This window comes from Castor canadensis, chromosome 10 (assembly GCF_047511655.1).
Source record: "Castor canadensis chromosome 10, mCasCan1.hap1v2, whole genome shotgun sequence".
NCBI classification, from domain to species: Eukaryota; Metazoa; Chordata; class Mammalia; order Rodentia; family Castoridae; genus Castor; species Castor canadensis.
In genome coordinates this window covers 141,109,023-141,121,336 of record NC_133395.1, presented here as the reverse complement: position 1 = coordinate 141,121,336, position 12,314 = coordinate 141,109,023, and the positions used below count along the sequence as shown (strand labels likewise).

The 12,314-nt window shown below is 41.5% G+C and overlaps 1 protein-coding gene across 7 annotated transcripts in view; it reads right to left on the bottom strand.

Moving 5' to 3' along the window:
- Positions 1–23: 23 nt before the first annotated feature.
- The window catches only part of Fancd2 (FA complementation group D2), a 65,468-nt gene continuing 53,177 nt past the window's right edge, over positions 24–12,314 (bottom strand). For 3 of the 7 annotated variants that reach the window (XM_074044399.1, XM_074044398.1, XM_074044401.1), the window contains 9 exons: positions 11,944–12,066; positions 10,518–10,611; positions 9,908–9,979; positions 8,884–8,922; positions 7,643–7,717; positions 6,347–6,421; positions 4,980–5,126; positions 3,617–3,712; positions 24–404 (listed from right to left, as the gene is read on the bottom strand). In XM_074044399.1, coding sequence (XP_073900500.1) covers positions 330–404; positions 3,617–3,712; positions 4,980–5,126; positions 6,347–6,421; positions 7,643–7,717; positions 8,884–8,922; positions 9,908–9,979; positions 10,518–10,611; positions 11,944–12,066 — 796 coding nt within the window. In that variant the 3' untranslated portion in view covers positions 24–329. Of the gene's footprint in view, positions 405–3,616; positions 3,713–4,979; positions 5,127–6,346; positions 6,422–7,642; positions 7,718–8,883; positions 8,923–9,907; positions 9,980–10,517; positions 10,612–11,943; positions 12,067–12,314 lie in introns of those variants that run through there. The other 4 variants (XM_074044400.1, XM_074044402.1, XM_074044403.1 and 1 more) reach the window with 4 other exon arrangements.

The window sequence follows — 12,314 nt, the reverse complement described above, 5'->3', positions numbered from 1 at the left end:
TGAGAGAAATCTAAAAACAGAAATAAGGCCAAACTTAGAATTTATTTGTACAGCATATGTAAACCTAAATTCTAGAACAAACAGTTTCAAAACTAGCTCCCAAAGCTAAGAATCATGACTCCTTTTAATCTGTAGTACACTGCCATGTCTACCCAAACCAGCAAATGCTGCTACACTGGAATCCTGAGCCCAAACTGTGCTGGCATTCAACAACTTAAGTAAATAAAACACCCTCTTAAAGGACAAAACAGGATGCTTCCAATAAGAAAGGCAGACATCAGATTTTAAACCCTGAATAGAGATGAAGGGGGCAAGAGTGAGTATGGGGTCTAATCAGAGTTGTCATCATTCTCCTCACTATCTTGCTCCTTTTTTCCATCACTTTCTTCATTTTCTTCATCATCCTAAGGAGCAAAGGAGAAATGTAAGTATTTTCTGGGTGATCCCATGAATTGCACTATATACCCCAAAGACAAATAACTATATTGTTTTCATTGTTAAAGTCAATAATAGATTTTAAAACACTCATTTGTAAGATGAAGCTCTCCCATTCTCCTTTTTATGAGACAGGGTAAGTAACTCAGGCTGGCATGGAACTTACAATGCTCCTGCCTAGGTCTTGTAATGCCAGCACAAGTGTGCACCACCACAGCCAGAAATCCCATTCTTCTTGAAACCATGAACTATAAGCCAAGACCATGGACGGAGGTCATTTTGGTTTTGTTTTTTTTTTTTTGCAGTACTGGGGTTTGAACTCAGGACTTCATGCTTACTAGGCAGGCGCTCTACCATTTGAGCTACTCCACCAGTCCTTTTTGTGTTGGGTGTTTTTGAGATGGTCTAACGAACTATTTGCCCAGGGCTGGCTTTGAACGGCGATCTTCCTGATCTCTGCCTCCTGAGTAGCTAGAATTACAGGTGTAAGCTACTCATGACCAGGGAGATCATTTTGATACTTATGCCATATTAAATGAATCAGATTTGTGTGATTGTTAGTGTGTGTGTGTGTTTCTAGGGCTCAAACTCAGGGATTTAAACATGGTAAGCAAGTACTCTTCCACTGAACTATATCTCCAGAACTTATTTTTTGTTTTCTGGTTGTGCTGAGGATCAAACCCAAGGCCTTGTCCATGCTAGGCAAGCATACTACCACTGAGCTAAATCCCTAGCCCATGCATGATTTTTTTTTGTGTGTTTTGATAAAGTCTCACTATGTAGCCCATGCCAGCCTCAAACTCATGATCTTCCTGCTTCAGCCTCCCAAGTTTTGGCACATCAGGCATGTGCAACCATGACCAGCCTATGTTTTGTTGAATTTGTTGTTTTCTAAGACAGTGTCTCACAATGTAGCCCAAACTGGCCTGAAATTTGAGGTCCTCCTGCTCCAGCCTCCTGAATGCTAGGATTATAGGCGTGCAATACCATGCCCCACACACGCATGATTTTTAAATAACCTGTTACCCTCTAGCTCTTCTTCATGAATGTGACATAGGAAAAAAGTGACATTATCATTCAATAATATAGAATGAAGTTGGGCAAACCTGTAATCCCAGCATTAAGGAGACTAAGGTAGGAGGATGGAGTTCAAGTCCAGTCTGGGCTACATAGTGAGACTGTGTCCAAAATAAATAATTACAACAAGTACTGGCAATGGGTGGGCAAGTGGCTCAAGTGGTAGAGTGTCTGTCTATCAAGCGTGAGGCCCTGAGTTGAAGCCCCACACTGGAAACAAAACAAAACAAAAAAACCTGGGATATCTCAATAGGAATCATAAAAAATCTGTCTGGTTTGCCACTCTAGTAGGAAAGGTTTGTTTAGGACAAAGTACCAAATTAATAGGATACTGTCTGCCTCAAAATTCATCTTCTCCTGCCTGCCTCCCTCCCTCCCTCCCTTTCTCTCTCTCTCTTTCTTTCTCTCTCTCTCTCTCTCGGTCTCTTTTCCTCCCTCCTTCCCCTTTCTTTTTTGCTTACTTTTTGAAGTACTTGGGAGTTTGAACTCAGGGCCTTGCATTGCTAGTGCTTTACCACTTGAGTCCATCCCTGCCCTCCAGCCCTTTTTGCTTTAGTTATATTTCAAACAGGGTCTCATGTTTATGCCCAGGCCATCTTGGACTGTGATCCTATTTATGCTTCCCACATAGTTGTGAAGATAGGCACGTGCCATTATGTCCAGCTTTTTATTGGTTGAGAGGGGAGGTCTCACAAGTTCCCCCCTCCCCAGCTGGCCTCTAACCACAATTCTCGATCTCTACCTCTCAAGTACCTAGGACTGCCAGTATGGAGTCACCATGCCTGGCAGCTTCAAATTCTTGTTGAGAACCAGGAAGAGGATGTATATTAAATACAAACAAAACAACCATACAAATAAAAGGACTTAGTGAACAATCTTTCTGCCTCAGTTTTAAATTCAATTAGAGACAAACTCCACAGCAGGGGTCTTATATATGAACTTCTTAAACCTACTGTAGCAATTTTTTTTTTTTTGATGGGGTTGGGGTTTGAACTCAAGGCTTTGCTTGCAAAGCAGGTGCTCTAACACTTGAGCCTCACCTCCAGTCTCTTTTGCTCTTGTTATTTTGGAGATGGGGGTCTCTTGAACTATTTGCCCAAGCTGGCCTTGAACTGTGAACCTTCTGATCTCAGCCTCCCAAGTAATTAAGATTACAGGCATGACCCACTGGCACCCAGCTTAATATCTGAAATATTTTTAATTTACTTTTTATTTTTTGATGGTACTGGGGTTTGAACTCAGGACTTTGCACTGGTTAGTGCTTCATCACTTGAGCCATGCCTCCAGTCCAACTGCAACAAAATTTTATAAACACAAACCTATCTTCTTTTCCATCCCTCACTCTCTGCCTCCTTGTTTCCCTCCTCTTTCTCAGGAGAGGTTCTTACATCTGAACTTCTTAGCACCCAGAATCCACCTGAATTATAGCAAAACACACTCTTTTTCTCTCTCTCCCCCTCTCTCTGTACTGAGGATTGAATTCAGAGCCTTGTGCTTATTTAGCTTTCTTTAAATTTACAAAAGCATTTATCCACAGAAGATAATAAGGACCTCTATTATTTTATTCCTCTGTGATAGCAGCCTGACTCCAGGCTTCAGTTTTTACATTTTTATTTTTCTATGTCAAAACATGTTTAAATGGTTTAAAACTCGCTTTCTCAATGCTCCAAGAATATTCTGATGTCTTCTTTTCTCCCTTCTAAAATGGTAAAACCAAGTTCATGGAAAACAGGAGGCAACATAATGGGAGATAAAGTTCTTTTTTTCCTTTCTGTCTTTGTTTTTGGAACTGGGATCAAACCCAAGGACTTCCACATGTTAAGCACATGCTCTACTGTTGAGCGATGTCCTCAGCCCCTTGAAAGGCTGGAAACACATGCCACAGTATAAGGTACTCAAGAGTGATTCTAAGATTGTATAATTGTTTTGTCTGGGCCCCAGATTATTCATATAAGCACAGAGGTTTTCGGGGGAAGGAATGGAGATGGGCATAGAAATATTCAATAACAAATATAAGAAGGGAACGTTCTTCAATCTCTACCGACTCAGAATAGTTAACAAAATGTAACCATCAATGCCAAACTGGTACCCTTTGCACAGATACCTCTGTTGCTTTGCTGTTAGAGACCTGGGATGTCCTGCCATCCTCACTCCCCTCTGCTGTGCTCTCCTGGGAATTCTGTGACATAATCTCTTCACCCTAAATATCGAAGGACCAAGTCAAATGGTGGGCTGTAATGGTCACATCTGTAGTCTTAGGAGAAAGGTTTTGAGTATATAGGCAATAGAGAGAAAGATAATTCTAGCCATTCAAAATACAGATACCAACTTGTGATCCAGAATCTAGAAAAAGGGTATTCAAATACCACAGGTTTCTGAATGACCACAGAGGCATATGGTATTAAAGTAATAATATATATTTCTACAAATGGTCTATCTTGTATATATTATTGCACTAGATTTTACAAGGCCAGGTTGTACTGGTGACTTTCAGATAATAGTGATATGGATCTAAAATTTCCCAATACCTTAAGACATATAAGCACCAGCATACCCTACCACGAACAGCCATGTAGAGGCCAAAGAATAGTGTAGTGAAGTGGTTTAAGAACAACTCCTCTAGAACAGGACTGTTTGAACCTAAACCTTGGCTCCATTCACTTACTGCTAAACGGCCTTATGTAAGTTAATTCTGTGCACTTCTTTTCTCAAGGAAACAACAGAATCTTCCTCATAAGGAAACGAATTCTCTGTGATCTACTCTTTTCACAGATAGCCAATTATAAAATTCAGGTATCATAAACATGAATGAGAAGGCTTGGACCAAAAGTAAAAAATGTTACGACTACAAGGCAGTATTATAAACAACCCAAGATTTCAGCCAATCAGAAATGCTCATTTGTTAAAATTAGCCAGATGCTGGCTTCAGGAATAAGACATACTGGTTTAAGGAAAAAAATTCAAGGTAACAAAACTAAAGTTTGTTCATACAAAAATACTATGAATCTACTCTCAGCAGGGCTTAAAAGTGCTCTTCTAGCAGTAAAGAGAGGTTGTTGTGATCTGGCTCCTCTGTCTCTGAGGACTTGTTTACAACAATAATGGTATATTTTGGTACCTTTGCTGCCTGGGATAAAGGGTATAGCCTGTGAACAGGGCCAATAAGCAATGTACCTTAACTTTATGAACTAAACTATCCAGGCGTTGCTGGGGTTTGAACTCAGGGCCTCATACTTGCTAAGCAGGCACTCTCACTTGAACCATTCCCCCAGCCTTGTTTTGTGTTGGGTATTTTTGAGAAAGGTCTTGAGAACTATTTGCCCAGAATGGCTTTGCACCATGATCTTCCAGATCTCTATTCCTGAGTAGCCAGGATTATAGGTGTGGGCAATAGGCTCCCGGCAAAAAGTAGTCTTAGTAGGAAAACAAAAAGAGAGGTGATTATTACTGATGGTCCCAAGGCTTACCTGCAAGTCCCGGTTTTTGAGATTACCCAGCCAGAAAGCCTCTCTACAGTTGTTAAGGACAAGCATAGCTTTGACTCTGCAAACTAGTAGCTCTAGTGTCTTTTTGAGTAAAGGTACATGTTTGGTGAGCCTTGTATCCTGGTGAATCTGAATGGAAATAAAAATACTCATGAAGGTTTATTGGCAAGCATTCATATTTTCTACACAGAAATGTCTGAATTCCTCATAACCTGAATAGTAAATAAGAACATATAACCTGCCACTATGCCCCAGAGACATGTTTCATCAAACAGCAAAAATTTGGCAAAGTACTCCAAAGAGAATGGCAGCTAAAAAATTTAGTCAAGACAGACAACCAATACCTCCAAATTCCTCTAAGTAACCTCTAAGTGACCACCAGTAAATTTGCTCAAATATTCTTGAGCCAATATTGTAACAATATTAAACAGAAAGTAGCTGTGTTTAGCTTTCAGAGTCCTTAAAGTTCCACTGTTCTACACTTTCTAAACTTAGAACCATAGGAGGAAGTGCGGAGAGGGAAGCAGAGTAATAGGAACTGGCTCAAAGCATTACTTGGTTCTCCAGTTATTGCAGAACTCTAGAGTTCTGTGTTCCTTCAGACAGAGGTGACAATGGCTCATTAACTAAGTGAACTTCAAGTGGAAAAATCAGTGAATGGTTTTCACAAGAGATGGATCTAGTCCTTGACAACTAAGTCGATGCAGTTGAAAAGCTGTAAGATAACTGTGTTAGAAACCCTTGCCTCCAGAGTACTCTCACCCAGAGTACTTTTAGCAGTAGTAACCATCAGCAGCATTCTATATTGCTCAGTCAAAAAGCATTTCTAGAGGAAATGGGGCTATGGACTTTGAGTCAAATCTCAGATGCAGAACTTGCCCACTAGAAAATTGCCCAATCCCAACCAGCAACTAAGGATTTGCCTGCTCTGAATAAACTACCTCTGGACATAGTCTCAGACAGAAAGGCTCAGGAAGAGGTTAAAAGCAGGGCATGGTGGTGCGATACTAGCACTTGGGAGGCTGGAGTAGACGGAGCCCCAATTCTAGGCCAGCCTGGGCTATATAGTGACACCCTGTCTCAAAAAGATGTAATAATAAGGCTGGTGGAGTGGCTCAAGTGGTAGAGTGCCTGCCTAGTAAGCATGAAGCCTTGAGTTCAAAGCCTAGTATTGCCAAAAAAATGAAAGGTAATAATAAATAGAAAAAAAGAAGTGCCACCAAAAGAAAAGAAGTGATAATACCAAAAGAAGAGAATGGATTAAAAAGGAAGAAGTAGCTAGAGCCCATGGACATCCTAACAGCAACTGCAGAGTAAGCCAGCAGTAATGTGACCTGATCCCTTCTTACCTTAGAATGGCCACACAGGTGATGAAGTAGCCTTGTGCTCAATTGGAATGTTTCTAGCAAACTCAGAACATCTTCCTAAAACCAACGAAATTCATAAATGTTATAAGGAAAAGTTCCATTTTCATTTTAGGTGCAGGATGTCCTTGCCAAGGACTCCAAAGAGGATAAACCGCAGGTTCCAACCTGTGTTAACAACCATCTTAATCTGGCCCTCAGATAGGAAAACGCTGGCTAACTGTCACTCTCAAGCCCCCCTTCTGTATTTTGTGTCAACCTGAGAGTCCTAACACCTAGATTGCAGGGTTTTTTTTTTTTTTGAGATAGAATCTTACTATCCCAGGTTGCTTAGAGCTCACTAAGCAGCCGAGACTGACCTCAAACTCATGATTCTTCTGCTTCAGCCTTAGATTTCAGTTTTAAATAGGTTACCATGTCTCAGTTTTCCCATCTGCAAATTAAGATAAAATACCCAGTCTTTTTTAGGGTTATGAGAGATGAGTTAAATATTGTGGGTGTTTTACAAAGCCCAACTTGCTAAATGCATGTGAGAATTCATTTGTTTCTACTTTACTTTGATACTCTAGCACTTGGCTAAAAAAAAAAAACTGTCATTCACTATAACAGTAAAAAGTTTCATGACACACATGAGCTCTATGTTTTTCTTGGTACTAAGGCTTGAACTCAGGGCTTCATGCTTGCTGGGCAGGTACTCTAGCACTTGAGCTACACTGCCAGCCCAAGCTCTCTTTTTATTATTCCTAAGAGTAGACCTAGGTAATCATGTGAGGTTCTGGGAGTGCAGCAGTACAATATAATAAAGCTAAAAGGAACAACTACCCTAAGACAAGGGATAGAAGTAAAAAGATGGGTTTGGCCGGGTGCCAATGGCTCATGTCTATAATCCTAACTACTTGGGAAGGCGATTTCAAGAGGATCGTGGTTTAAAGCCACTCAGGGCAAACAGTTTGTGAGTCCCTCAAATCCAAAATAAACAGAGCAAAATGGACTGGAGGTATGGTTCAAGTGGTAGACCTTGAGTTCAAACACCAGTCCCATCCAAAAAAAAAAAAACGGGTTTGAATCAGAGTGGGTCTGAGTAGTTCAGCCTACTTTGGAGTATTCAGTCCTACTTGAGCAGCTTTGGCTTTAGTTAAAGTGGTGTAAAGTAGAACAGTGGTCCAGAAGATGGGCAAGTAGGACAGCTCCTATTCTCAGTCCCAACCCAGGAATCACCCCAGACATAGCTTTTGTGCAGCTCTTCAGAGCATGGCTTTGCTCTCTGCTCTCAGATCTTACCCGGTGTTTTCTAAAACTGAAGTCTAGGAGCGGCATACACTGCTTCAGAAATGCTTCCACAAAGAGACGTCCATACTGAAGAAAAGAGACACACTGGTGACCTCTAGTTGAGGACTTTCACTTGACAGGCCCCTGGTTGAGGCAGTATACTGCTACCCTGCCCAAGGGTATTATGTTATGAGGCAAACTTACCCACCCCAGACATTATGGACATAGCCAGTGGCCAAAAGCTTTGCTCAGCTTAAGAGTGAGAATACAGAGAAACACGTAGAACTTCAGCTCCCTAAGGATAAGTTACACCCATGAGAGAAACTGCATAGGGCTGAGGAAGCACATAGCTAATTTCCAAACTCCCTAACCAGAGAAATCACTCTTGAATCTCCCCTCTCCCACACAGTGTCAGGGTGGAATTAGGGTCGGGGGGGTGGGGAAGACCAGGAGATAACAAGCATGGGGTGCTCACACTTGGAAGGATACAGACATTGGGAGTGGGAAAAAGCATCCCCCCCATGACAGTCCCTTTGGGTTTACTGTCAAATTCAAGGCCAAATTTGGAAGTTTCCATGAAAGAAAAGTTTGGCAATTATCAGAATATCACATTCATGAGGGCTTTTTGATTTTTTCAGTGCTGAGGATGGAACCCAGGTCTTTGCACAGGCTGGGAAAGCACTCTGAAATTGAGCCACTGACCTAAGTCTGTCCAATAGGTTCATAAAGAGGAATCATGGGTCAGGTTCAGTGCCTCACTTCTGAGATCCCAGCCACTTGGAATGTGTAAGTAAGTAGGGAGATCAAGGTCTGAGGCCAGAAACAGGCAAAAACAGGAGACACTATCAGAAAAATAAAAGGGCTAGGAGCATAGCTAAGTGGTAGAGTGCTTGAGGCCCTGAATTCAATCCTCAGGACCACAAATAAGTAAACAAACAAACAAACAAACAAATGGAGGAATCATCCACTCCCTGTTGCCTATAATGACTATTACTCTTAAATTCAACATTTCCTGAAGCCATTCCTCTTAGTTCTAAGATTCTGACCAAAAATTTACAAACTCGTAAGAAAACTGACTTTTCCAGCCATCCAACTAGGGTGGGAAAACTATTATTGTACTCCCTAAACCACTACCTGTTAGCACAGATTCTGGAGACTCTGGCATGTAGATAAGGTATTAAGCAATTTATCTCACCTGAGGTCCTCTATAGAACCATCCACAGAAAGAAGAAATGGCCCAGAAAATCTCTTACCTTCAAACATACATGCAGAACAGGATGACTATCAAATACCTAGAGAGGCAAAAGATAAGAAACCAAAACTGAGGTCTGCTCCTTCACCCAGTCTCTTTCCTATGTTGCAAATCATAGCTCTGGGTGCTTTGGAGAATTCTAAAATGGAGAAGGCATGGGAACAGTGTAACTAAATGACAGATTTACAGAGTAAAGTAATACCCAGAACTGAAGTCCAAGGAAAGGAACAGAGAAGCAAAGAGGATCAAGAAATTGATTCCAGGCTGGGCTCACTGGCTCATGCATATAATCTTAGCTACTTAGGAGGTAGAGATCAGTAGGATGAAGGTTTAAGGCCAGCCTGGGCAAAAAGTTAGCAAGACCCTCCTCTCATCAAACAAACTGGGTATGGTGGTGCAAACTTGTCATTCCAGTTATGCAGGAGGCATAAGTATGAGGATTGAGGTCTAGGCCATCCCAATCACAAAACATGAGATTCTTATCTGATAAATAATTTCAAGCAAAAAGGACTGGGGGCATATATGGCTCAAGTGGTAGAGCACCTGCCTAGCAAGCACAAGGCCCTGAGCTCAAATCCAAGTACTGCCAAAAACAAAAAGAAAAGAAATTAAAAAAAAAAATGGATTCTATCTTGGGATTTTGAAAAGATGGCATTATTAGAGTGTGAAACCTTGATCTGAAGCCTTAAGACTACAAGAGAGAATGACAGCCTAGGCTGAAAGCCCAGTCTGAGCAAAACCCAGGAGTGGGAGAATGCACATTATGTTTGAAGTATAATGAAGGCACTCAGGGTTGGAAGAGGGAGTGTGTTCAGTTAGATCAGAGGGAGTGTGGCAGAGATGGGAGGCAGGAAGAAAAGGAAAAAGATATCGGCCAGGGGGACAAGGGAAAAAGACAATGAGGGAGGAGAAGACAGATCTCAAAGGAGGGTGAAGAGAGGAGCAAAGAGGGTCAATTTTGGAAACCAGGACCTTTAGCTTCTGTAGTTATCTTGTAAGATGAGTCAGGAATCCCCCATACTCACCTTCATCAAGTTAATGAGGATACTAAAGTCTCGAACAGCCATGTTCCAGTACAGGAGCTTCTCTTCATGAACCTGAGGTCAGTCAAATACAGCGCCTTTAAATCACAGGCAAATAATACTCCCATAATACACGGTTCTTCAACTATTTTCCCAAACAGATGTGGGAACCAGTGAACCTACAAGATGGCTCTGCAGACTGTGATAACATCAGAGTACCTTACAGAGTCTCTTCAGTCATTTCCAAGTAGTTAAAAGTCTCCACAGCATACCCACTGGCCACCAGATCTCTGTGGCTTTTAATTCCCTCTGTTAGCCCTTGCTCTCAACAGTCTACCTTAGATCTGGTCAACAGGCTACCAAGGGCCACAGCATCTCAAACAGGCTGGCTTACCTTCTTCCAGGAGGCAAGTGGCAAACTGGACAAAAGCTAGGGAAAACAGAGCTCAATTCTCACATCTAACTAGAGGGAAAGAAAACCAAACCAGAAGCTCTTTGAAAAAATCCTGTATCTTGGTAACTCAAATGAAATAGCATAGAGAAATGTGGACCCAAGAAATAAAAGAATCAGCAATCCAGAGTCCATTTCTTGGTGGGGGAGCATGTGACCCACCTGCTGCGAGTCTGCTGCTGTGCCAGCCTGAAGACCTTTCACTGTCCTCTCCAGTTCAGCCATCATCACTCGGAAGAAAATGACAAAGGTGTTCCTAGAAGAGGGGAAAGCATGCACACCCACATGATGATATACTACTTAGAAAGAACTTCCTGGGAAGAAAGCTAGGGACCAAAAATACTTTCCTTTCCTACCTCTCTGAATATTCTTTTCACCAGGGTCCATTGAAACAAGGGAGTGGAAAGGATTCAGAAATGAAACAATGACTGAACGTTATGAAAGGAGGTGGTGTGATGAGTGGAAAAAGCAGTTGAAGCATGAGTCCTGGCCTCACATTCATTTTATTGCCTGTGTAAGGTTGCAAAGTTCCCTTTCTAGCCCTAATTTTCCTCAACAGTGAAATACGGGAATGATACCTATCTCACAGAATTACTGGAAGGAGCAAATGAGAAAAGATGTGAAAGTGTTTTATAAATTAGAAAAACTGGAAAGACTAAGCTGGGTTTCAGGCACATGCCTATAATTTCAGCATTCAGGTGCTGAGGCAGGAGGATCACGTGTTCTAGGCCACCCTAAGCTACATAACAAGATCCTGACTTAAAAATGAAACAAGCCAGGCACCAGTGGCTCACGCCTGTAATCCTAGCTACTCAGGAGGCAGAGATCAGGAAGATTGCAGTTTGAAGTCTGCCTGGGCAAATAGTTCATGAGACCCTATCTCAATAATACCCATCACAAAAAGGGCTGGTTGAGTGGCTCAAGGTGAAGGCTCTGAGTTCAAACCCCAGTACTGCAAAAAAAAAAAAGGAAAAAAAGACATGTTATTAAATATAATAATTACTGTGTTCTGTTCCTATTTTTTTCTCATCTTTTTTAGCGGACTGGAGGTTTGAAGTTAGGGCTTCACACTTGCAAAGCAGGCACACTATCACTTACGCCACACCTCTAGTCCATTTTGCTCTGGTTATTTTGGAGATGGGATCTTGCAAACTATTTGCCCAGGCTAGCCGTCAGGATGCTTCAGATCTCAGTCTCCCAATTAGCCAGGATTATAGATATGAGACACTGGCACCCAGCCATCTTGTCCTTCTTCAGGTGGTTAAAAAATTAGAAAAACAATCTCAAGTTTATTTTTATTTTGTGGTGTTGGGGAATGAACTAAGGCCACATACAGGCTAAGCACATGTGTTGCCATTGAGCTATATTCCCCAGTCCTTGTCTCAAGTTTAAAGTTTCATCCTTTCAGTGTAGACAGAAGTTCATTGCTTTCTCTTGGAAGGAATATATAGTAGACTCAGTGCTATGTGAATGAGTGTACCTGCTATCTTCATCATAGCTAAATGAAGAATAATGTGATTATTTGAAAACTACACACATTAGTGTGATTCTATGTTAAGAAGAAAGCGGCAGGCAAGAACTCCCTTACCTGGTCAGTGTTGGGAATGTGGAGGAAGATGCATCTTTTGGAGAGTTGATCAGTTCTGGGACACCAACACCGGCAATCTCCTCTATGGCCGTCAGAACGCTGTCTGTGTGTTCCAGGTAAATGCTACATGGAGAGTAGTACAGAAGAGTATGAACACGTGTCACAGAATTCCTATGTCAAGATTTCTTTCTTGAGATGTTTATCAGGTGTTAAGCTTTAAAACATCTAACTTTGACTTTTAATAACAAAGATTCTAGGTATTTGTGAGGAGGTAAAGTAAATGAAGTTTCAATTAGAAATACAGTTAATAAGTGATGGACATGTCTTAGCTATGGCAGGCAAAATATAATATATTTGACTCACTAACAAGG